This window comes from Chiloscyllium plagiosum, chromosome 24, assembly GCF_004010195.1.
Source record: "Chiloscyllium plagiosum isolate BGI_BamShark_2017 chromosome 24, ASM401019v2, whole genome shotgun sequence".
Classification (NCBI taxonomy): Eukaryota; Metazoa; Chordata; class Chondrichthyes; order Orectolobiformes; family Hemiscylliidae; genus Chiloscyllium; species Chiloscyllium plagiosum.
Genome location: NC_057733.1, coordinates 43,976,043 through 44,001,923, shown reverse-complemented (window position 1 = coordinate 44,001,923; position 25,881 = coordinate 43,976,043). Strand labels below are relative to the sequence as shown.

Here is a 25,881-nt window from a genome sequence, read left to right as displayed (position 1 = left end):
TGGTGCACTGTCTCATGGTCAGCCTGAATGAGGGAAATCAAAGAACACACGGGCACAAGAACGTCATTCAATATTGCAGCAGGAAATATATGATATCCATTGATTCCTTGAACCACAACTCCTCCTTGAAATCATGCAATGGCCTCAATTGCTTTCTGTAATGGTGAATTCCACAGGCTCACCACCATCTGAGAGAAGAAATTTCTCCTCATCTCAATCTTATGTTGTTTATCCTGTATCCGAGACTGTGATCCCTGGTTCTGGACTCCTGGCCAATAGGAACAACCTTCCTCTATCTACCGTCTAGTCCTGTTGAGAATTTTTAAGTTTCTACAAGATCCCCAATATTATTCGGAGCTCCACTGATTAGATCCTAACCAATTTAACTTCTCATGTGTCAGTCTTGCTATCCCAGAAATCCACTCTGATGAGAAGCATTGTTTGACGATCATGATAAAGAGATAGGGGTACACTTGTAGACTGGAAAGTTCAATGAAATAAGACGCACGATACAAGTCAACCATACAGCAGAGTTGCCAAAAAGGATAACAGGAATGAGAAACCATTGAATGGATGTATGGATGGAATGCCAAATAAATATATTATTGCCCAGGCAAAAAGGGAGTGCACCAAAAGTTAGTTTTCTTGGATAAAGTAAATTAAAGCTGAGATTAAATTTAGAAGGCAGCTGTAGACTAGCATTTAACAGAAAAGCAACAGAATGTAGTACTTGGAAGTAAAATGTTTATAAAGGGTTTTCTCCAAGACAGAGGAGTCCAAAATTAGATGCAACGGTTTTAAGGTGAGAGGGGAAAGATTTAAAAGGGACCGAGGGGGCAACTGTTTCACACAGAGGGCGGTGCATGTATGGAACAAGCTGCCAGAGAAAGTCTTGAATGTGCATACAATTACAATATTTAAACGTCTTCTGCTGCATGGATAGATAAGAAGGGCTTAGAGCAAATACTGGCAAATGAGACTAGATCAATTTAAGATATCTCGTCGGCACAGACAAATTGGACCAAAAGTTCTATTTCTGTGCTGCACAACTCTATCACTCTAAAGCCGAATAACCAATAATTGTAAATTGAAACAAACAAGCAAAAACAGAAATTGCTGGAGAAATGGCAGAGAGGAAACAAAGTTAACAATGAATCATAGAGATACGTAGGACAGAAACAGTGCCTTCGGTTCAACTCATTCATGCAGAACAGATCTCCTAAATCAATTTCATTGCATTTGCCAGCACTTACCCATCCTGTGACCCTTCTTCAGAAGAAAATTAATTTTCAAGACCTTGAAAGAGAAGGAGGTAGAGTAAGGAAGGGAATTGCAGGATCAGGAAACAGAAGGTATGGTCACTTACAATGGAACCAAAGGAGGAACAGACAACTGAGTTCTGCATTGTGCGTGGAGAAGTGGCCAGGATTTGGTAGCAAGTAGAGGGGAGAGATTTTAGAGCTATAGGATACTAACGGTGGAGAGGAGAGGGCATTAAGAGACTTGAATGCATGAAAATACATATCAAGAGTGAACAACAATAGAGAACAAAAAAAAACAAATTAGGTTAGTTCGGACATGGCTGAAGGTTAACTGGGAACAGAGGATGTGATATAACAAATAGATTTTGGACTAGCTGAAGTTTGAAATGTAGATAACCGGAGACCAGCTGAGGTACCAGTAGAAAAGACAATCATGGAGGTGACAAACACACAGACACCACCTCAGCTTGACAAGGGGTCACTGGACCCAAAGCATTGACTCAGCTCTCTACCCCTAGATGCCGCCAGATCTGCTGAGTTTCTCTAGCAGTTTCTGTTTTTGTTTCATCACCTCAGTGGCAGGTCTGCAACATGCAAACCAATCAGAAGCTTGGTTTACGGATGAACAGTGCAGTTAAGTTTCTGAATGACCTGCCTGAAGCAGACAACAGCCCATATTCTAGCAGACTCGCCTCTTGGTCGTTTGTTCTGTGTCAGACTACTCTCCTACGAACCTGACCTTGAGAATTTTTTAAAACAATCACCTCAGTGGCATGTCTGCAACATGCAAACCAATCAGAAGCTTGGTTTACGGATGAACAGTGCAGTAAGTTTCTGAATGACCTGCCTGAAGCAGACAACAGCTGGAAGGAGAGAATTGAACCATTAGCAATGATACAGAGGTTGTGGACAAAAGTGATCACTTTGATCTCAATGTCAAACTGCAAGGGATTGCATAACCCAAATTCCAATCTTGGTTGGAGCAGCCCCAGGTCAGAGGTGACACAATATGGTCGCACATTGCCACATCTCTAATCACTGCACTAACAGAATTAGCTTACTTGATCCAGTGAGCTCTCAAGTTAGCACAATTATAGCTTTGAGAAGGAGGTAACCCAAGGGAACAGGGTTTATTTTGAACAAAGAATTGTACAAACCAACATAGAAGGAGTTCTGTACAATCAGCAGTTGCAGATGTGAGAAAGAGACAGTTTGATAAATGTCTGAGAACAGACAGCCTGAAGTTTTTAGCAAGCATTAAAAGAAAAATAGATCCCATAATAACTGAGACAAATGATTAAGAGTGGGATTATGTTTTTACAAAACATAGATCAGACAAGTTCATTGAGCTGTGAAAGCAATTTAGTTTTAGTCTTATTAAATGAAAAAGATGTTGTTTTATTAGGTAAAAGAATTAGTCAGAGTAGGGGCAGTAAATGTCATTTCAGAAGACAGCATGGGACTAGAATGTGTTATAACACAGTTGCAAGATAGAAGAGCAATGTCTGCCTGACTCTCCAAGGTCAGGTGCTCACAAATAATTTGCTGAAGAGTACTAACAACAGGTGTAAACATAAAACTTTAAATGTAACTTTATCTCATAACTAATATTATGAATCTTTTAGCAATTAGTAAGAACTAACCCCTTTTTGTATCTCCTGTGATTAGGACAGTAGGGAGTATAAGATGAGTAACAGAATTTGATAGGGATAGCAAGAAATAAAATGAATAACAGAATCCAAGCAACCCTTGGGGACAAGCAGGTCTGGGAAATGTCTGAAAGAGAGTATAACCATTAACTTTGGAATGTGAATTAATGGGATACATTGTAAGATTCCAAGGCCTGATGATTACAATAATTGGTAAACATCATGAGGACATGGGAAACCTAGGGCTGTCCATCATTGGTCAGGTATTTCACAGGATTGGATGTATAGATTAAAGGAGAAGGAACAAGGACAATATTGCATGTAATTATTGTAATGAGAAATATATAAAAATGCTGTATCTTACTGGAGAAACGAGAGCCTCATTGACTTCTCTTCTGATCGGAGGAGTAGTTAAAAAGGTGACTGAGTACATGTTGAAGGCCAGATTCAGACTGGTCTCTAACCTTTCCCACACGTTTGGTAAAGACCTCAAATAAAGATCAATTGTACTTCTGAACACAGAATTCGAGACAGGTATTTGGCATCTCTCCCCAACGGATGGTATTGCCAAGGGGCAGAGTGTAGATGAAGAGAAGGTGGCTTCAGAGAGCTGTGTGAGTTGGGAATAGAAACCATTCTGGGGATTCTCTAGCATTTATTAAATGAGAGCAATTATAACAGTCTGAACAACAGATGCCATGCCATGCGAGATAGCCAATTTTTTCATCTTCAGAGAGATTTTCTCAAGGACTACATGTCGGTTTCAAGAGTTGCTTTTTCATTTTCACTAACTCCTCTATTGGGTGATGAGGTTACACGGTGGATTTGCATTGTATTTTTCGCTGCAGACTTTTTTCTTTGGATAGACAAGTTCAAATACGGCTCTTTTTAAAAATTAATTTCAAGTAATTCGTAGTCTGCAGCGTTCTTTGGCCTTGTTCTGCTAATTTCAAGTTTTTTTATCCTCAATACTTCTGTCTAAAATGAATACGTCAGGATACAGACTTCCAAAAGGTCCAACTATACCACAAGGGGAATCCATACAAATTAGTTCTGCAGCACCAAGTAACCATCAGATAACAAATAATGTAATTCACGTTTTCCCGAGCACCTCCTCACCTGATCTGAACTTTAATGAGGTAGAGATTGGACTGACCAAAGAACATTATTCTTTTGCAGGATTAGCTTTTGGAAGCAAGTTAAAATTGACATTTACCAGACAACAACTCTCTCTCTCGGGGACTTGAATCCCCTGCCAATAACCAGCTGCTGCTTCGTGGGCCCAGTCCCCAATTGCATGCACTTTTTTGCAAATGTTCTCCATTTCTCAGCTCGCTTCAAATGGGCATCCTGCAAATGCAGCCTGAAGTTGTCACTGTCACAAGGCAAAAGGTCTGCCAAGTTCTCCAACCCCAGCATGAGGGGGCAGCTGGGTCCATATTCGTATGTGGTTGGGTCTATATTCACATTTCTGGCATGCCCTGATTCCAGCCTGGTTGATAAGTTTGCAGTCACCTTTCCTCCCATTTTTCTCCTCAGTCCCATTGGAAATGGTGCAGCCAAAACTCTCCTGCATTGTGGCACCAAGACAGCCAGAAAAACTGGTCTACTTCCACCAATCATAGATTTTCTCTTTCCTGTGCTTACTGCTCCTCTCTCACACTCACTGTTCCTCCAATCAAACTCTATTATTTTCCCACTCCCAATGAGATGTAGCGCAAATAATACAGGAGGGAAATCTTACTTAGTTTTTTTTAAAAACCACCATATTTGCCTTTTTTTTGCAGACGTGAGGTCTCTAGAGTACATTCGTTCAGTGCCCATGCAGATTTTAAAAACCAAAGAAGGGTGTGGTTGATTGCACTAAAGATCGACTTCTCAACAGAGAAGAGAAACCAAGGAAGGGAGGAAAGGAATAGGCGAGAACTTAATCAAATGGATGGAAGAGTAGAGGATTATATGCAAACAAAAATCAGCCAGCTGAGAAATGTCATGAATAAACAAAAAAAACCCAAACGATTGCGGATGCTGGAAACTCTGAAGAAGGGTCACTAGATCTAAAACATTAGTTCTGCTTTTTCTCTACGAATGCTGACTGACTTGTTGAGTTTTGCCAGCAACTTCAGTTTTTGTTTGATTTCCTGCATCTTCAGTTCTTTGGGGTTTTGTTTAACTTCAGGTTGTGGCTACCTGACTGTAAGAAGATTTCAATGAACTTAAAATTAGTTCAGAGGTGACTAATAAGATCAGGAGTGTGCATGTTTCCCCCATTTAATAAGATTATGGTTGATCTGATTGCAGCCTTAACTCCACTTTCTTGTCTGGCCCCATGACCCTTGACTGTTGTAGATCAGAACCCTCATGTAACCCTCATACTCCATGAACCCAAATCCACTTCTTGCTGGGGAAAGATATGTCCACAAATGTAATAGAGGAACAAGGATCAAAATTCAGACCAGCAATTAACCACAACCACATATCACAAAAACTACAGAGAGTTAATTCAATGGTTGATTCAAAAATCTCACCAAAGTTATCCCTTGGAAGGCAAATGAGGGAATTTACAAGCAATAATCATTTAGTGGGTATTAGCTGGTGAAATGGCAGCTCATTGAGATTGTGTGGATTACCTGGGAATGAGGGACTTTTTAAGAAAGTACCCATGTAGTTCAAAGGAATTGCTGCTCAGAAAAGTCATAGCAGTGTTAGCAAGTGTTTCTTGTCACTTACAAGGGGCATGAAATAAGCTGAAATTTGCAGTAAACTCCTTGCTAACGGTTAAATATAGATTGCAGTACCCACTTAGTGCTGCAACTCTCATTTATCAGACTCACTTGTCATGTGTAGCCAGATCCTCTTTACTATATCGAATATCCTTTGCATACTTTACCACAAGACATTGGTATTGAGCAATCTGAAACCTTCTCACCCGGCGCATTAGTTCCGTGCTGCAGTGGAAAGAGAAAATAAGTTCCATCAGAGCTACACGTTGTGACGTTGACTCCTGAAGAAATCTGTGCTGAAACTGCAGGGAAGTGTTCTCAATCTTCATCAAAGAGAGAATTCCACTCCCCCAACCCCAGAAATTCCAAAAAAGGCAGCTAATCAACTTCCCTCTAAACGAAGCAGGTGAGATTCAGAGCCGACTCAGCATGGGAAAAGAAATAGCAAGGGCAAACTTTAACAGGCAACTCACCACCAAAAATACTCAATTCTCAAAATATCGAGCAGTAGGTCACTCTATTCTGAAGTCAAGCCTCGTTCTAACAGCTTGAACTAATTGTTAATCTCTATATATACACACACAATGATCTTTATATCCTTGGTGCTTATAATCCACTTTCCTGCTTTATAAAAGGAGATGGAATGTAAAGCTATTCAGACAGTTACTATAATATGGGTAATATCAGTGATATCATTCTAGATTTGTAAAACTTTTGAATATGCTGTTTTCGATGCATATGATAACTTAACAGTTGATTTATTTGAAGATTTTAATCATAATCTCATCAACTAAGGAATGGATTGTTTTTGTGTGCTATTTGTAATGAGAGAGAAAACTGGTTTGGAAATGCAGGTTTGGAAACTGATGGTAAATGAAAGTTTAAGGTCACTTGTGGGATTTCCACTTCAGTCAGATGGTGATGCGTTGAACACACATTCCAAATGGACATCCCAGCGAGATACTGAGTAAGTGCTGTACTGTTGGGGGTGCTGTCTTTCCAATGAGGTGTTAAACTAATATGCAAAAATTGCACAGATGTTTTTCCATCTGACCTGAGCCCACTTGGGAAAAATGTTTTCAGATGATCACCACATTTCTTTATTTTTCTACTGATTCTATGAAGGTAATGTTTAACTTTTTTTTAAACTTTAATTCTTATAGTACTTTGTATGCAAACTGTTTGTATCTTTGGCTACCTTTGTACCCAAGATTGTGCCATGAGTGGTAACATTAGACACCTTTCACTGTACTCCTGTACTGGAGTACACATGACAATAAATTCTAAATCTAATGCTCTAAACTAGTTTCCATTTGTAGTTTCTCTCCCATCTCTTAATCAACTCTCCATAGTGACCTTCACTTTGCTCATGAAATGTACCTCCTGCTCTCAGAACCCCTATTCCCACTAAACTGTTGACCATCCAACTTCCCATGCTGCTCCCACATTAGCTAGTGGCTACTGCTAAGGCAGACTGTTGCTGCTAATTAAGCATCCCTCTTTGCAAAAAACTGACCATTTACACATACCCCACCAGTGTCTTTAAAAACCTGTATTCCATATCTCTCCAAAGTTCTTGAAGATGCCAAATTCTGACCCACTTTCCCAGGAATTCCATGCTTTTGGAATCCCACCAAATCAGGTTTCAGCCCCTGACATTGCATCGAGACAGCTTTTATCAAAGTCTCAAAATTACATCTTATGTGGCTTTGACAAAAGGTGAATTATTCCTCCCCATTTTTCTCAACAGGCCTGTGACACTGGTCTCCTACAAAGCTTTCCCCTCACTGCTATCCAGCTGGGTACACTTTGCCTGGTCCCATTCCTATGTGGTGCAAGTCTGTGAAGCACAATTGGCTTCTCTTTCTGCTCCTGCACCACTACATTTTGTTTCCCATATCAGATTGGTCTCTGTTCCTTTCCAATATCTCTGCTACATACTGTTAAGACACCATAACCCCAAATAATCTCACTTCCACACCTACACTGAATACATCCAGCTCTACCTCGTCATCAGCTCTCTCCCAGTCTCAGGGCTTTCCAAAATGGGGGGTTGAGAACCCATGCAGGGATCACAATTTGATGTTTTAGAGTCCTGACCTAAAGGTAGTGCCAGTGACCATGGAACTTCCAAGTTTTCTGAACTGCCACAATAACTTCCAAGCCATAATTTTAGGCCAGAGTGCGAAAAGTTTTGGGGGCCACTAAATTACCTGACAGCCAGTACTGAATGAGTTGAAATTTCCTCCAATGATGTTTTTTAGTAAAGCCGAAACCTTCACTCCCAACTACTACAAACCCCAGGGCCTTGCCACCCACTCCCTGGTAACTGTGAACAGCTGAGGCAAACAGTTTCGCATTCCTGATGTCACAACTGACTCCAAGTGCAGGCCTGCCCTAAGAACTGAACTTCCCTTCCCAAACCTCTCAAAGTCTTTTTTCTCCTTGAAGACTTCTTCAAAAACATATCGGACAAAAAAAAAGCACTTGGTCACCTCTCCTTACATCCTCCTGGGGTGCTAGATTTTGTTTCAAAATGATCAGCAAAAGCGCCTTGGGACGTTTAAGTTAAGGCTCTATACAAATGCAAGTTAATTCCTCTCAGTCAATAACTTAGACAGAATGCACAAAAAAAAAGTGATCAAGACCTCCCAAAATGTAGGCAACATGTCAGGGCAGATGGAACATGGAGAGAGATTGGCGGATTGGAAACATTCAATTGTTTCCGAGCAGAGATAACAAAAGGATACTCTGCTCAAAGGGAGGGTAATCGCGGGGATATCCCAGTGCTGGATGTACAGCAGACAGAAATAAAGTGTGGATTTAAATACAGTTTACTCTGATGTCTTGGTCCCGGGTAGAAGCGGGTCTGAAACTGCGGAACACAGTTAAGCGGAAACAAAGAGTTGGCGCCAAGCAACAAGGACTTCACCAACAAATTTACAGCAGAACATGTCGATCTAAAGCTCCTATTTTACAAAAACGTGCAAAGTTAGATCTGTTACCTTTTCCCCGAGAACATCGGTCCGAAGATGATCTGCAAATCGCAAAAAGAAACGAAACATCCTTAGGATCAATTGGCTGATAGTGGCGCCCTTTGGCGAGATGCAGGAAATAGGATCGGAAACATGAAAAATCAAAACGATTGCAGAAACAATGTCTCAAAAATCGTACCCGCATCAAGTTCAATATCGGTCAGTTTCTGCATATTTACTACAGATTCAGAGTGGGAAAAAAAACAACCATTTTCAAACAATCTCTACAAAGCTGCGTATCTCTTCTAGGAGATTCTACTTAAGTTTTTTTTTTAAAAGTGTCCTTGATTATTTTGAAGTATTATCAGCGTGTACTTTTCCCTCTTACCTGAATCTGACCCTTCACTTTACGCGGAGATGTAGGTGTGATTTCTGGGGTGTACAAACAGTTCATTGTATCAGAAAGTAAAATATATACAGTTATAGGAATATTAACTTATATAAATAGAAAGATTGCGGAGGGAAAAACAAAAAAAAAATCCCCAGAAAATGAAATAAAAGAGAAAGATGGAAGAGAGACTATCAGCTGAAAGAGAGACAGACAGCAGGAAAGAAGGAAGCGTTTTCAAATTTAATATCCCCGCCAAAATTGCGTCAGGAAGGGAAAGTGACAATTTGTTGTCACGTGGGCTGAGCAAGCCAATAGACTTCCTTCACTGATATGTAGATGTTCAGTTGAAACAGTAAAAAAAACTAGAGCCAGAGATGAGATTGTAGAAGAAATACAGGTTTAAGAAAACAGCATTTCCCAAAATGAAGTTCTTCATATCACAACAACTGAAACATATCGTCCTCAAATCAAATAATATTACTTACACAAAGAACAATACATCTCAGGAACAGGCCCTTCGGCCCTCCAAACTTGCGCCCACACTTTTTGCCCTCCTATAATAAAACTGTCGTCACTTACAGGATCCTTATCCCTCTATTCTCTTCATATTCAATGTATTGTCCTGGTGCTTCTTGAATGGGTCTGCTTCCACCACCTCCTCTGGCAGTGCATTACAGGCACTCACCACTCTGGTGTGAAAAACATGCCTGGCACATCTCTTTTAAACTGTGCCCCCTAACGCCGCCCCCACCCCCACACCGTGAACCTGGTGGCTCAGTGGTTAGCACTGCTGCCTCACAGCACCAGCCTCAGCGACTGTGTGGAGTTTGCATATTCTCCCTGTGTCTGCGTGGGTTTTCTCCGGGAGCTCCGGTTTCCTCCCACAGTTCAAAGATGTGCAGGTCAGGCAAATTGCCCATAGTGTTAGGTGCATTAGTCAGAGGGAAATGGGACTAGGTGGGTTACTCTTTGGAGGGTCGGTGTGGACCTGTTGGGCCGAAGGGCCTGTTTCCACACTGCAGGAAATCTAACCTAATCTGTCGGACCTGCATACCCAGATCCCTCTGTACATCAGTTCTCTTCTGGAAATATACATTTACTGTATTTTTCCACCTGTACTTGACCTTCCAAAATGCATCATCTCATATTTGTCCAGATTAACCTCAATTTGCCATTTTTTTGCCCATGGCTTCAATTGATCTATATCCTGCCGTATCCTCTAACAATCCTCTTCACTATCCACAAATCCACCAATCTTTGTATCATCTGCAAACCAGTAGTCACCAGCATCCTTCCACTGCTACCATCTGTCTCCTATGACTGATCCAATTCTGTATGCATCTTGCCAGCTCACCCCTGATACCATGTGACTTCACCTTTTGAACCAATCTGCTATGAGGGACCTTGACAAAGACATAGAACATAACAGTGCAATACAGGCGCTTCAGCCCTCAATGTTGCGCCAATCTGTGAAACCAATCTGAAGCCCATCTAACCTACACTATTCCTTTCTTGTCCATGTGCCTATACAATGACCATTAAATGCCCTTAAAGTTGGCAAGTCTACTACTGTTACAGGCAGTGTGTTTCACACCTCTACTACTCTTTGAGTAAAGAAACTGCCTCTGACATCTGTCCTATATCTATCACCCCTCAGTTTAATGCTATGTCCCCTCATGCTAGCCATCACCATCTGAGGAAAAAGACTCTCACTGTCCACCCAATCTACCCTCTGATTATCTTATATGTCTCAATTAAGTCATTTCTCAACCTTCTTCTCTCTTGCGAAAACAGCCTCAAGTCCCTCAGCATTTCCTTGTAAGACCTTCCCTCCATACCAGGCAACATCCTAGTAAATCTCCTTTCCAAAGCTTCCACATCCTTCCTTTAATGCGGTGACCAGAACTGTAAGCAATACTCCAAGTGTGGCCGCACCTGAGTTTTGTATGGCTGCATGACCTCGTGGTTCTGAAATTCAATCCCTCCACCAATAAAAGCTATCACACCATACGTTTTTTAACTACCCTATCAACCTGGGTGGAAAATTTCAAGGATCTATGTACCTGGACATCAAGATCTATCTGCTCATCTACACAACCAAGAATCTTACCATTAACCCAGTATTTTTTATTCCTGTTAGTCTTTCCAAAGTGAATCACCTCCCACTTTTCTGCATTAAATTCCACTTGCCACCTCTCAGCCCATTTCTGCGTCTTATCTATGTCACTATCCACAACTCTACCGACTTTCGTGTCATTCGTAAATTTACTAACCCATCCTTCTCTGCCCTCATCCAGGTCATTTGTAAAAATGATGAACAGCCATGGACTCAAAACAGATCCTTGTGGTACATCACTCATAACTGAATTCCAGGATGAACATTTCCCAACAACCACCAACCTCTGTCTTCTTTCAGCTAGCCAAATTCTGATCCAAACCGTTAAATCATCCTCAATCCCAAGCCTCCATATTTTGTGCAATAGCCTGCCATGGAGAACCTAATCAAATACCTTACTGAAATTCATATACACCGTTTACCGTTATCCACCTGCTTGGTCACCTTCTCAAAGAACTTAATAAGGTTTGTGAGGCATGACCTACTCTTCACAAAATTATGCTGGCTATCCTAACCAACTTGTTCCTTTCTAGCAATTATAAATTCTATCTCTTATAACCCTTTCCAACACTTTACCCACAACCAAAGTAAGGCTAACTGGTCAATAATTACCAGGATTGTCTCTACTCCCCTTTTTGAACAAGGCGACAACATTTGCTATCTTCCAGTCTTTTGACACTATTCCTGTAGACAATGATGACATAAAGATCAAAGCCAAAGACTTCGCTGAAGTCCATGTAGGCAACATCAACTACTTTTCTCTCATCAATCATCTTCATCACCTCCTCAAAAAATCCAATCAAGTTAGTGAGGCACGACCTCCCCTGCACAAAACCAGGTTGTCTGTCAGTTATAAGTCAATTTGCTTGTAAATGCACACAGATCTTGTCCCTGACAATCTTTTCCAATAATTTCCCTACAACTGACATGAGGCTCACAGGTGTATAATTTCCTGGATTATCCCTTCTATTCATCTTAAATAATGGGACAACATTAGCTACACCACTCATGATATTCAGCAGTCCCTGCAGTGTTCACCACTGGCAGCAAGTCCTAGCACACTCCGTCGGGTGATAGGGCTTGATTTCCAGGGGAATACCGCAGTGAGTCAGGACGAAGATTGAATATGGAGTTAGTGTAAGGGAAAAAGGATATACTCCAGGTTTTGCACTAAAAAAAGTAAAATGGCGGTAGAATCTGCAAAGCTTTTCCAGCAGGTAGAAAAGCTATCTCAGATGAACTTCAAGAGAGACCTCAAAAGTCAAATTAATCAAACTGGCAAGTATGTTAGATGTGCAGTTGCCTGCCAGGGCTAAGAAAGCAGTGATAGGTTTGAGCACCGCAATTCAGTTTTGTACAAATACAACAGAGACACTCCAAGTAGTGAGACATTGGTGTCAGTTAACACTGAGTTACTGTTAAGGCAGTTTGATCTTGAAGAAAACGAATGAAACAGTTTGAGTCAGACAATGAAAAAGTATTGGAATTGGAAATGGGAACACTGGAATAGAAAGCGAAAAGGTAAAGAGAAAAGAGATGAGAGAGAACAAAAGTATAAACTTAAAGTGATGTGGTTTAAAAAAAGAGACATCAGAAGCTGATGCAGACTCTGATGTGGAAAACCCTAGTCATAATCCAAATTGTGGGAATTGCTTAAGTTTATACTGTGGAACAGGAGAATCGACATTTCGGGCATAAGCCCTTCTTCAGGAATTCAGGAATTCTTCTTCATTCCTGAAGAAGGGCTTATGCCCGAAACGTCGATTCTCCTGTTTCTTTGATGCTGCTTGACCTGTTGTGCTTTTCCAGCAACACATTTTTAAGCTCTGATCTCCAGCATCTGCAGTCCTCACTTTCTCCTAAGTTTACACTGTCCCTACCAAAACTTGAGGAAATGAATGCGGAGGCATTCTTCATATTATTTGATAAAATATTGAACCAAGTGAGAATTTGAGGCCACAAAGATCTGACTGCTGCCCATGCAGAGAAAGTTGACAGGTAGAGGACAGGAAACAAAAACAGAAATTCTGGTGAAACCTGGCAGGTCTGGCAGCATCTGTGGAGAGAAAGCAGATTCTGGATTAGTGGTGCTGGAAGAGCACAGCAGTTCAGGCAGCATCCAAGGAGCAGCGAAATCGACGTTTTGGGCAAAAGCCAGTCAACCTTTCTGGTCCAGTTCATAATATAGGACAGGAAATGTATATTTCACCAGCAGAGGAGGTTTCTATGCATTGCAGTGATATAAAAACAGGTTATTCTGGGTACATTTAAGTTGGTTCCTATATCATACAGGAAAGGTTCTGAAATTTAAGGAACAATCTGAGTTGAAATCGTGAAGCAAAGTAATTTCAACAAACAGCATTAAGCATTAGAAGTTGAAATCACATAAAAAGCAAAATCATTTCCTTGAAAGAATTTCAAATCTTCCTCCCTTTTGGCTGGAATAAAGTTTATAGTTTCACTCATCATCATGGAATTCCGAATATGGTTGAGAAGACAGAATACAGTAGTTACAGGAACACATTCCAAGTACTTCTCCATCATGTGTGGTGACCAGAGCAATGGCCCAACAGAGTCCATCACCAGATGCTAAAGTAATACCAAAAGCAGATGTTAGGATTGCCAAAACATTCTTTAAGGAAGGGGATAATTCAAAAGAAGTGTTTGGCGTGTCTTCTTTAATTGAGACTCAGTAAGGATATCCGGAGTTAAATGATTTGATACACTTAAACTGAAGCTGAAGCTGAAGGAGATCCAGAGTGCTATTACATTAAAAGCAGAGTTCTGAAAAGAAATGGAGACACTCTCACAGATCTGTGGATGAGGCATGGATGGTTGTTAACTGGATCGTGGTATTGCCCAAATATCATAAGGAAACAGTGCAAGTAGCATGTGACATTCCTATGGCAGGTAATAGAGTAATAAGGAAAACTGAAGTATTGGCAAATAGATATTTTACATGGCTGAGACTTCATAGCAATGTCGTGCAGTTTAGTGGAACAAGTCATGCATGTCAAGTAGTAGGGAAATCTTATTATCTACACAAACCAACACCTTTAATATCCATACCAGTATATGAAGAACCATTCAGTAAAGTGCTAATAGATTGTGCAGGACCATTATCGAAAATAAAAGTGAGACATCAGTACACCCTTACAGTAATGGATATAGCAATGCATTTTCCAGAAAGAAAATTTGAGGAAAATTATAACATTTCAAACAAGAATTGTGATTCTCAGTATGTAGTAATTTTGTCCAATGTGCAGGAGAACACGAAAATGCAGGTAGGTTTTGGAAAGAAACATAATAGGACAGGTTTTCTGCTGGCCAGACAGTCATTATGCAGGTGTAGGTTGCAGTTGTGCATGGGAACCCTCAGAACTCTGCAAAGAATTATTGGTGAGAAGGGTAAGAATTAAACTAAAATGAATTTTGGATTTGGATGTTTGGAGACAAAGGAGGGGAAATACTTAAGAAGGGAAGGCAATGGCCTAGTGGTATTATTGCGAGATTCTTAATCCAGAAACTCAGCTCGTGTTCTGGGAATCAGAATTTGAATCTCACCATGGCAGATGTAGAATTTGAATTCAATAAAAAATAAATATGGAATTAAGAATTTACTGATGACCACGAAACCATTGTCGATTGTCAGAAAAACCCATCTGGTTCACTAATGTCCTCAGGAAAGGAAATTTGCCATCTTCACCTGGTCTGGCCTACATGTGACTCCAGACCCACAGTATTGTGATTGACTCTCAACTGCCTTCTGAAATGGCTTAGCAAGCCAATCAGTTGTACCAATCGCTACAAAATCCCAAAGAATTGAAACCAGACAGATCATCTAGAATTGACCTACGCATCGGAAAAGACAACAGCAGAAATAGCCCTGTCGAACTGCAAAGTCCTGGGGGTTGGTGCCACATTTGGGAGAGCTGTCTCACACATTAGTCAAGCAACAGCCTGACATAATCATACTCACAGAATCATACCTTCGAGATAACGTCCCAGAGACCACCATCACCATGCCCTGCCCCAGCAGCAGATAGATCTAGCAAAGATGGTGGCACAGTGGTATACATTCAGCAGGGAGTTGCCCTGGGAGTCGTCAACATTGACCCTGGACCCCCATGCAGTCTCATGGCTTCAAGTTAAACATGGGCAAGGAAGCCACCTACTGATTACCATGTACTGTCCTCTCTCAGCTGATGAACCAACACTTTTCCATGCTGAGCAACACTTGGAGGAAGCATTGAGCACGGCAAGGGCACAAAATGTACTCTGGGTGGGGGATTTCAATGTCCACCATCAAAAGTGGCTTGGTAGCAGTACAACTGATCGAGCTGGTCAGATCCTAAAGGACATAGCTGCTTAACTGGGTCTGTGGTAGGTGATGAGGGAACCAACAACAGGGAAAACATACTTAACCTCATCCTCACCAATCTCCCAGATGTAGGTGCATCTGACCATGACAGTATTGGTAAGAACAACCACTGCACCGTCCTGTGGAGACGAAGTCCCACCTTCACATTGAGAATAACCTCCATCATGTTGTGTGGCACTATCACCGTGTTAAATAGGACAGACTTCAAACAGATCTACCAACTCAAGACTAGACATCAATGAGGCGCTGTGGGCCATCAACAGCAGCAGAATTGTACTCCAGCACAATCATGGCCCAGCATACCCCCATTTAACCATTACCATCAAACCTGGGAAGCAACCTTCGTTCAATGGAGAGTGCAGGAGGATATGCCAGTAGCAGCACCAGGCATACCAGAAAATGAGGTTTCAACCTGGTGAAACTACCAATCAGAACTTCTTGCATGCCAAACTGCATAAGCAACAAGTGACAGAGCAAAACAATGCCACAATTAACAGATCAGATCTAAGCTCTGCAGTCCTGCCACATCCAGTCGTGAAAGGTGGTGGACAATTAAACAACTCACTGGAAGAAGAGGCTCCACAAATATCTCCATTCTCAATGATGGAAGAGCCCAGCATATCAATGCAAAAAATTAAGGCTGAAGCACTCACAGCAATCTTCAGTCATAAGTGCTAAGTGGATGATTCATCTCAGCATCCTCCATTAGTCCCTAGAATTACAAATACCAGTCTTCAGAAAATTCGATTCACTCCACCTGATATTAAGAAATGCTTGGAGACACTGGATACTGCAAAGGCTATGGGCCCTGACAATGTTCTGAAATAGTACTGAAGACTTGTGCTCCAGAATTTGCCACTCCTCTAGCCAATCTGTTCCAGTACAGTTATAACACTGGTATCTACCCAACAATGTGGAAAATTGCTCAGATATATCCTGTACATAAAAACAAGACAAATCTAACCTGGCCAATTTCCATCCCATCAGTCTACTCTTGATTATTAAAGTGATGGAAGGTGTCATCAACTGTGCTATCAAGCAGCACCTGCTCAGCAGTAACTTGCTCCATGATGCCTAGTTTGGGATCCGCCAGGGCCACTCAGCTCCTGACCTCATTACAGCTTTGGTTCAAACATGGACAAAAGAGCTGAATTCAGATGTAAGGTGAGAATCACAGCCCTTGACATCAGGGTTGCATTCGACCAAGTGTGGCATCAAGGAGCCCTAGCAAAACTGGAATCAATGGGTATCAGGGGCAAACTCTCCAGTGATTGGAGTCATACCTGACACATAGGAAGACAGTTATGGTTGTTGGGGGTCAGTCATCTCAGCTCCAGGGGTCCCTCAGGATAGTGTGCTAGGCCCAACCATCTTCAGTTGCTTCATCGATGACCTTCCCGTCATCATAAGGTCAAAAGTGAGGATGTTTGCCGATGATTGCACAATGTTCAGCACTGTTCATGATTCCTCAAATACTGAAACAGTCCGTGTCCAAATACAAGCAGCTCTGGACAATATTCAGGGTGGGGCTGATAAGTGGCAAGTAACATTCATGTCACTAAAAAGCCAGGCTAAGACTATCACCAATAAGAAATAATCTAACCACTGCCCTATGACATTAATTAGTGTTACCATCACTGAATATCCCACTATCAACATCCTGGGAGTTATCATTGATCAGAAACTTAACTGGACTGACCACATAAACTCAGTGGCTACAAGAGCAGGTCAGAGGCTAGGAATACTGCAGCGATTCATGCATCTCCTGACTCCCCAAAGGCTGTCCATAATCTATAAGGCACAAGTCAGGAGTGTGATGGAATACTCCCCGCTTGCCTGGATGGGTGCAGCCCCAACAACACTGAAGAAGCTGACACCATCCAGGACAAGGCGAAAGTGAGGAGTGCAGATGTTGGAGATTAGAGTCAAGAGTGTGGGGCTGGAAAAACATTTTCGTCGATTTTCCTGCTCCTTGGATTCTGCCTAACCTGCTGTGCTTTTCCAGCCCCACACTCTCGACCATTCAGGACAAAGCACCCTGCTTGATAGGCACTACTTCCATAAGCATCCATTCACTCCACCACCGACACTCAGTAGTAGCAGTGTGTACTGTCTACAAAATGCCCTGTAGAAATTCATCAAAGATCCTCAGATCATCCAAACCCAGGACCACTCCCATCTGGAAGGATAAGGGCAGCAAATGTATGGGAACGCCACCGCCTTCAGGTTCCCCGCCAAGCCATTCGCCATCTTGACTTGGAAAAATGTTACCATTACTTAATCAAAATCCTGGAATTCTCTCCCTAACAGTATTATGGGTCAACCCACAGCACATGGACTGCAGTAGTTCAAGAAGGCAGCTCACCACCACCTTCTCAAGGGCAACTAGGAATGGGCAATAAATACTGGCCCAGCCAGTGACACCCACAAATAAATAAATAAATTGTATTTAACATCCACAAGATGAAAGGAGATGAAAGCAGGGGTATGGGTGGGTTTCACTTCGGCGGGTCGGTGTGGACTTGTTGGGCCGAAGGGCCTGTTTCCACACTGTAATCTAATCTAAATCTAAATATTGAGGGACTATACAGTGATGCAGCACATATTCAATGGAAGGCATTCCAACCAGAAATTGTATTGGACACTCAGAAAATGGCTGAAACACATGCCAGTTTTGACCATAGTGTGTCCAAATCAATGTTACTGTATGAGGCCCTGAATTTCAGATCCAGCTCATCATTTCAAATGAGTTAAAGAGTGCTTATCAGCAGGTTATCAAAACACGCCATCATCTTATTCTCATGCATGTGTTTTCCAATACTGACCAGGAGTGGGAAGCTTTGCCACTTCCTTCCTCCCTTTGCCCAAGATGATCTATTTCGTCATATAGTTAAGAAAGAAAATCACACAACACCAGGTTATAGTCTAACAGGTTTATTTGGAAGTACAAGCTTTCGGAGTGCTGCTCCTTTATCAGGTAGCTAGTGTACAGGATCATAGGACACAGAATTTATAGTATAAGATCAAAGTGCCATACAATGATGCAATGCATTGAACAATCCTCGATTGCTGTTATGTCTTTAATCACATAGAATAGGGTTGCAGGTTTTGATTCATTAATATGTAAATCCCAGAACTTCATCACCCAGACAGACACACAGAACAGCCATGGGGACCAAATTTGAATCCCAATATGCCAACATTTTCATGCACAAGTTCAAACAAGACTTCTGTGCTGCACATGACCTCCAACCAATACTATATACCAGATATATTGATGACATTTTCCTCCTCTGCACCCATGATGAGGAGCCACAATTACACAGTGATATCAACAAGTTTAATCAGACTTACCATGGACTAATCTTTAGTATCAGTCTCATTCTTGGACACATGGATCTCCATCAAGGAGGGGCACCTCAGAACCTCACTCTACCGCAAACCCACAGATAACGTCACACAATGCTGCACTTCTCTAGCTTCCACCCGAAACATATTAAAACAGCCATCCCCCATAGACAAGCCTTACACATGTACAGGATCTGCTCAGAAGAGGCGAAACGCCACGGACACCTGAAGATGCTAAAGGTCATCCTCATAAGAACAGGATAACAAGCCCAACTCATCGATTGCCAGTTCCGACATGCCACAGCGAGAAACCATAATGAACTCCTCAGGAGGCAGACAAGGATACGACCAATAGGATACCCTTCATTGTCCAGCACTTGCCTGGATTGCAGGAACTACATCATGTTCTTTGCAGCCTGCAATACTCTATCAATGACAAAGAGCACCTTGCCAAGATCTTCCCTACACCTTCACTTCTCGCCTTTAAACAACTGCCAGACTTAGAGAGACTATTGTTTGCAGCAAACTGCCCAGCCTTCAGCATAACATCAACTACAATACCATACAATTCTGTCATAGCAGCCACTGCAAGACATATCAGGGTGTCAACATGGATACTACCATTACATGTGAGGACACCTCTCACCAAGTGTGCAGTATGAACTCATGTGAGCCGGTCAACCTTGTCTATTTCATATGTAGCGGACAAAGATGCCCCAAGGCATGGTACATTGGCGAGACAAAGCAAGTGCCAAGACAACGGATGAATGGGCACCGCACAACAATTGCCAGACAGGGATGTTCCCTCCCAGTCAGGGAACACTTCAGCAGTCAGGGACATTCTGCCTCGGATCTTCGGGTAAACACAAGCACATATTCACACTCACTCTTACACACGATCAAACCCACACAGACCCTCTCATCTCCACACACTCCCTCTCAGACACATCCATATACACACCCACACTCACATTCAAGTGCACACTGTCTCACAGGCATATACACACACACACATACACACCAGTCTATTTGCATTTGCAGATTTGTATTCGCAGATACATTCTCTTTTGTTAAAAAAGCACACAATCTGTAGGCAGTCAGTCCATGTGACATTTTATAAATTCCTACTTTGGGAATAGAATCAGTCTGACTCAAGTTTGGGATACAGACAGACTCTAACCCCACACCTTTCATGCATTGTTTAAACTGATATGTCACTTTTTTATAAACCTTAAGTTATCACAGGAATGTGACTTGAAAGAAATTCAAAACCTGCAACCCTATTCTATGTGATTGAAGACTTAACAGCGATTTAGGATTATTCAATACATCACATCAGTTTGCTATAAATTTTGTGTTCCATGATCCTGCCCCACTAGCTGCCTGACAAAGGAGCAGCGCTCTGAAAGCTTGTACTTCCAAATAAACCTATTGGACTATAACCTGGTGTTGTGTGAATTTTAAACTTTGTTCACCCCAATCCAACACTGGTACCTCCACATCATATATTGTCACATGACATTTATTTGAGTACAGAAATGCCTATCTGTTGCAGGAAATTTCTCTCAAGCTACAAGGAAAAGAACTGCATCGGGGAACTTTCAAGCCAGTGAGATAGACAATGGTTGACCAGTCTTTGCAAGGTTCTCTATGTTTGCCTTTGTGGATACTAAGTGGATTCAGTGCAACATGATTTGGTGTAAGTGCAGTGCTAGTTTGTCCTCTATAGGTAATCAAGACTGGGCTGTAACAGATGTTGGTTTGGTTTCATCATTCTTCTATCACAGCACATGACTCTGAATAGCTACTCTGGAGTTACACAAGTGTTGACATTTCAAAGTTCAAACTGTCAGTGCAGCAGGTAAGAGCAATCCTATGACTTGCACATATCGTCTCTTCTGCGAGATCTAGGAGTTTTAAATTCATGGTTGTTTAATTTTGGTGAACATCAACAGCTGATGCTGCCTGTTTGATATTCTTTTGTTTTTTGTGTTGCCTTAAGACCGGGACAAGCAATTCATTAGGGGAGTGAAAGCAGAGGGCGGTGACCAGGCTCATAGAAATTGGGTTACATGAATCTTGTGCTCAGTGTGATTTGTACTAATTTTCCTACAATTTCTCACCATCAGTCAGTAAGACTAAGAGATTGGTTGGGAATGCCTCTGCTGGAAAGTTATTATTGCGAGCAGAGAGGGGAGAGGGATGATTGCAGGAGCTGCAGGGTGCAGAGGAAGACTGATTGTGACTCAGGGATAAATCATGAGGGAAACCAGAACATATTGGAGTGCTGGAGAGCTTTGGATAGCAATGCTGGCAGGTCATTTCTCTGCTGTATATGAGCTTTGTCGAGTTTTGATCTTGAAAAGCAAACTACCAAAGTATTTGTTGAGATAAATTATTGCAAAGGAAGGTTTTGTTTCCTTTCATCTAGAATCTACAAATATGTGAAGTCTGTCTTTGGTGTTTCATCTACTTCAATTGAGAAATAGAATTCAGAATAATGTTTGCTTTGATCGTATTTATAAAATCTTATGCTTTAACATCCCACTGGATACTGAGGATTTCGCAAACAGATGCACCTCCTCCAGTTGGAAAAGCACAGCAGGTCAGGCAGCATTCGAGGAACAGGAGACTCGACATTTTGGGCATAAGCCCTTCATCAGGCTTGTGGGCCAGGGGGACTATGAGATAAATGGGAGGGGGGGTGGGGCTGGGGTGAAGATAACTGGGAATGTGATAGGTACATGAAGATGGTGGTGGAAAAAGGTGATAGGTTGGAAAGGAGGGTAGTGCAGATAGGTTGGAAGGAAGATGGACAGGTCAAGAGGGCAGTGCCGAGTTGGTGGCTTGGGACTGGGATAAGGTGGGGGGGAGAGGGGAAATGAGGAAACTAGTGAAAGCCACATTGATTCCCTGTGGGTGCAGGTGGAAGATGAGGCATTCTTCCTACAGGCATTGGGTGGTGGTTAGGCTTTGGCAATGGAGGACAGCCCAGGACCTGCGTATCATTGGTGGAGTTGGAGGGGGAGTTAACGTGTTCAGCCGCAGAGCAGTGAGCTTGCTTGGTGTGGGTGTCCCAGAGATGTTCTCTGAAATGATCCATAAGTTGGTGTCCTGTCTCCCCGATATAGAGGAGACCACATCAGGTGCAAAGGATACAGTAGATGACATGTGTGGAAGTACAGGTAAATTTCTGTTGAATGTGGAAGAACCTATACTTCCACACCTGTACTTTACCTGTAGTTCAGCCATTAGATGGGAAAGTTTGTTCAGATCTGAAGCATGCAGGTCCATTCCTGTATTCAAATTATTGATTCACCTCATGAAGCCAATAAATTGTCTTTCCCCATACAATCTACTTGTTAAAACTAGAAGTGTCTTCTCTGGAGATATGGTTCAGATTATTGATCTGATGTTTACTCAGATTTTACTTTACCAAAATTTATTCAATTTCTTCTTACTGTTTGAAATCTTAGTGGTACCAGTAATTTACTGGTTTTAAATGGCTCTCTCTTAGAGAAATAGCTGCCTAGCACAATATATAGCAACAAAATTAAGATGCTTTATTGAGGTGACAAATGTGAATAATTTCAGCGAATATTTGATTGGATGTCTTAATTTCTCTGAGCAATAACTTAAATACATCTTTAGGCAGATTCTCCCATTTTCTTGCTTGTATAGCCATGTCAGAAATGGGTCTTATGGCACAGATGATAGTGTCCCTACCTCTGTGCCAGAAGATCTGAGTTTGAGTTCCACCTGTGCAGGGGCTGCATGTAACATGTCTGAACAGGTTGGTTGAAATAACTATTCCTAGTCAGGAAACTTGCATGTTTTTTCAACATACTTAAGTACAAGCTGGAACTTGATTGCTACTGCAATGTTATTAACATTTAGTGTGATATTAAAATATGCTGTAAGCAATGTAATACAGAACTACACAAACAATTGAAACAATGCCTTAGACTCTGCATAATGCATATGTAAACAATTATTAAAGTCCATTAAAATGCTGATAATAACTCACCTGTTCATCATTGTTCTTTCAACTGATAGGATACTATAGGATTCCAAGCCAAGGTTCAACTATCTGAGGGGAACTTGAATAATGAACAGAATGAGTCTTTGGAAGGAAATGAATAAAGACGTAAGTGAAATTGTTTAGCTCTTTTTCATCTATCCTCTCCTCTCTAGACCTGATCAACAAACAGTACGTACCTTGTGCTCTAAATGGGCTCTCAGTGTGTTTGGAAACCAGGAGATGAGCACCACAGTGACAGACATGTTGCAAACAAGATCTCAATGTGTTTCTATTAATGGAGCTGTTAAGCTGAATTCAAATTTCTTTTAGCTGTCACTTGATTAAGAACCATATCCTGGGGTCTGCACAATTCAACTTTTTCACATGATATGTTTAATTGAGCCTGAATTCTATAGGATATGAGCACAGATCTAGTCCTGGCAACCATAGCAGTATCTTAGTACTCTTGTATCTTTACTGCAAATAAGAAACTATCGGAGTTAATAAGCAAAAGTTAAATTTAAAACTGGACATCTGAGATCCAGCTGGTCTGTGTTGCGTTGAGAAATATTTATTGGATTAAAATAGCATGGCAAAGCAGCAAACCAAATACACTTGGCATTTTACCAACACTTATATTGTGAAAGTGTTTCAGGGCTGAATGGTCTCATTCTGCACTTTTAGGATTCTATGATTCTAGATGCACAGAATGCCTATTGTATCCCAATTATACAAGTTTGAGCTGCCCAGAAAATTGTGACTTGGTTGCATCCATTTGTGTTTCAGGAGGCATAAATTAACAATAACAATACAGAATAGTCACCAGAATGATTTCTTTATCCCTTCCTTTGAAACATATTGAATCATGATAAGTGTTCATGCATCCAAAGCTCTATGCTGGGAAAACCAAAGTTATGGAATCTGCTTTTATGTTCCATGTTTGTTTTATTTCTTTTTATTTATTTTCTAATAGCTGCTTGGCGTTACAGAATTTGAGTGTTGCTGAAAAAGGATATACTTTGTTGAAACGTTTTGACATCAGGATAATTGGCAAAAATTGTTAGCTGTTTCATGCTGCTGCAATGCAGTAACAACACAAGTCGTGCTTGCAACTAATAGGATGCTGCTGTTAAGCTAAAAAGATGTTCTGTAAATCACACAAATGAATGTTGTGTGATATGAATTTCATTGCCAGGATAATGTAGGTACATCCCAATGACTGGCAGATCATGCTAAATAACGCATCCCTTTGGATGCTCACAAAAGGCAAGGTATTGACAATATTCAACTAGCTTGTGCTTGCAAAACCTGCAGCACAGTGTCCAACATTAGGTGTGAATGCTTAATTGAACAGAATTTGTCAAATAATCCTGAGTGTACAAATAGTCATGCTGACAAACAATTTAGGATTGTTAGATCGGCTCATAGTGTGGCACATTTGAGCTTACATGAAGCTACATGTCTTTATACAAGGGACCACATTCTTGGCAAACAGAAAGAAAACGTACATACAATGTGCTTGTTTCAACACAACAAAATAAAGGACAGCCAATTCTCTGGTTAATTCCTCAGGTAAATATGTTGACCAATCAGAGTCAATATGTCTACTTTAAACTTTAAACAAAGCTTGGCAATTGTCTATCATTGAGGAGAAAGTGAGGTCTGCAGATGCTGGAGATCAGAGCTGGAAATGTGTTGCTGGAAAAGCGCAGCAGGTCAGGCAGCATCCAGGGAACAGGAGAATCGACGTTTCGGGCATTCCTGAAGAAGGGCTTATGCCCGAAACGTCGATTCTCCTGTTCCCTGGATGCTGCCTGACCTGCTGCGCTTTTCCAGCAACACATTTCCAGCAATTGTCTATCATTCATCATCTTATTAGTGTTTTATCCATGGCATCCCCTCTACCAACCAGGGTCCATTTGCCAACCAATCAGCATTCTCCTCACATTCAATATAAGTCTTGTTATTTTTTTTACTTACTTACAGTGTGGAAACAGGCCCTTTGGCCCAACAAGTCCACACCGACCCGCCACTTACCCAGACCCATTCCCCTACATCTAAAACTACGGGCAATTTAGCTTGGCCAATTCACCTAACCTGCACATTTTTGGACTGTGGGAGGAAACCGGAGTACCCGGAGGAAACCCACGCAGACACGGGGAGAATGTGCAAACTCCACACAGTCAGTCATCTGAGGCAGGAATTGAACCCAGGTCTCTGGCGCTGTGAGGCAGCAGTGCCAACCACTGTGCCACTGTGCCACCCATTTTACATTAGTATTTCTTGAGAACTGTCTTCATGCGTGCAGATGGAATCTTTGGCAAAAGAGCTTAATTGTATATTCAAAATAAAAATTATCTTCTATAACTAAGTTACAATTGAACAGGTGATTCATATTGGTGAAAAGAGCTCTGAATATAAATTGATATTTAGCAGTTTATAAGAAACTAAATGTACTTGATTCTTAGGTCTGAGAATCAAAATCAGATTGCTTTGATTAAATTGGGAGTATTTGATGTGGGACTAACATTTTTATTTACTATAGGAACTTAATAAGCAGTATTCTCCGAGCTGCTGGTCACACCGAATGGACAAGGATACTGTAATAGCAGCTCATATCAAAGAAATTACTAAAGGTTAGTACTCCCAAGAATGCCGGATATATATTGCAGTTTGCAAACAGTTGCTCATCTGGTGGTTGTTACCTGCTATTTCCACAAATTGGGTTTTAAGAATGTTGTTAAATTGTTCTCAGGATATGAGGATATTATTAAAAAAGCTGCATTTATTGTCCAATCCTGCACCATTTTTTCGATGAAAGAGAACCCAGTCATAAGTAATTTCAATGATATGTATTGGGCGGCTTGCCTAAATGAGTAGTAATGAGTGATGCATTTATAATTCTGGTCTCCCTGCTATAGAAAGGATGTTGTGAAACTTGAAAGGGTTCAGAAAAGATTTACAAGAATGTTGCCAGAGTTGGAGGGTTTGTGATATAGGGAGAGGCTGAATAGG

The 25,881-nt window shown here is 41.4% G+C and overlaps 2 protein-coding genes across 4 annotated transcripts in view; one reads left to right on the top strand and one right to left on the bottom strand.

Moving 5' to 3' along the window:
• The window catches only part of tk1 (thymidine kinase 1, soluble), a 29,611-nt gene extending 6,650 nt beyond the window's left edge, over positions 1 to 22,961 (bottom strand). The window contains exons 1-3 of one of the 2 annotated variants that reach the window (XM_043714935.1): positions 22,873 to 22,961; positions 8,640 to 8,671; positions 5,746 to 5,859 (exon numbers count right to left, since the gene is read on the bottom strand). In XM_043714935.1, coding sequence (XP_043570870.1) covers positions 5,746 to 5,859; positions 8,640 to 8,656 — 131 coding nt within the window. In that variant the 5' untranslated portion in view covers positions 8,657 to 8,671; positions 22,873 to 22,961. Of the gene's footprint in view, positions 1 to 5,745; positions 5,860 to 8,639; positions 8,672 to 8,997; positions 9,247 to 22,872 lie in introns of those variants that run through there. The other variant, XM_043714934.1, reaches the window with a different exon arrangement.
• The window catches only part of afmid (arylformamidase), a 47,285-nt gene continuing 27,269 nt past the window's right edge, over positions 5,866 to 25,881 (top strand). The window contains exons 1-4 of one of the 2 annotated variants that reach the window (XM_043714932.1): positions 5,866 to 6,040; positions 20,575 to 20,706; positions 22,902 to 22,992; positions 25,412 to 25,502. In XM_043714932.1, coding sequence (XP_043570867.1) covers positions 22,954 to 22,992; positions 25,412 to 25,502 — 130 coding nt within the window. In that variant the 5' untranslated portion in view covers positions 5,866 to 6,040; positions 20,575 to 20,706; positions 22,902 to 22,953. The remainder of the gene's footprint in view (positions 6,041 to 20,574; positions 20,707 to 22,901; positions 22,993 to 25,411; positions 25,503 to 25,881) is intronic. The other variant, XM_043714933.1, reaches the window with a different exon arrangement.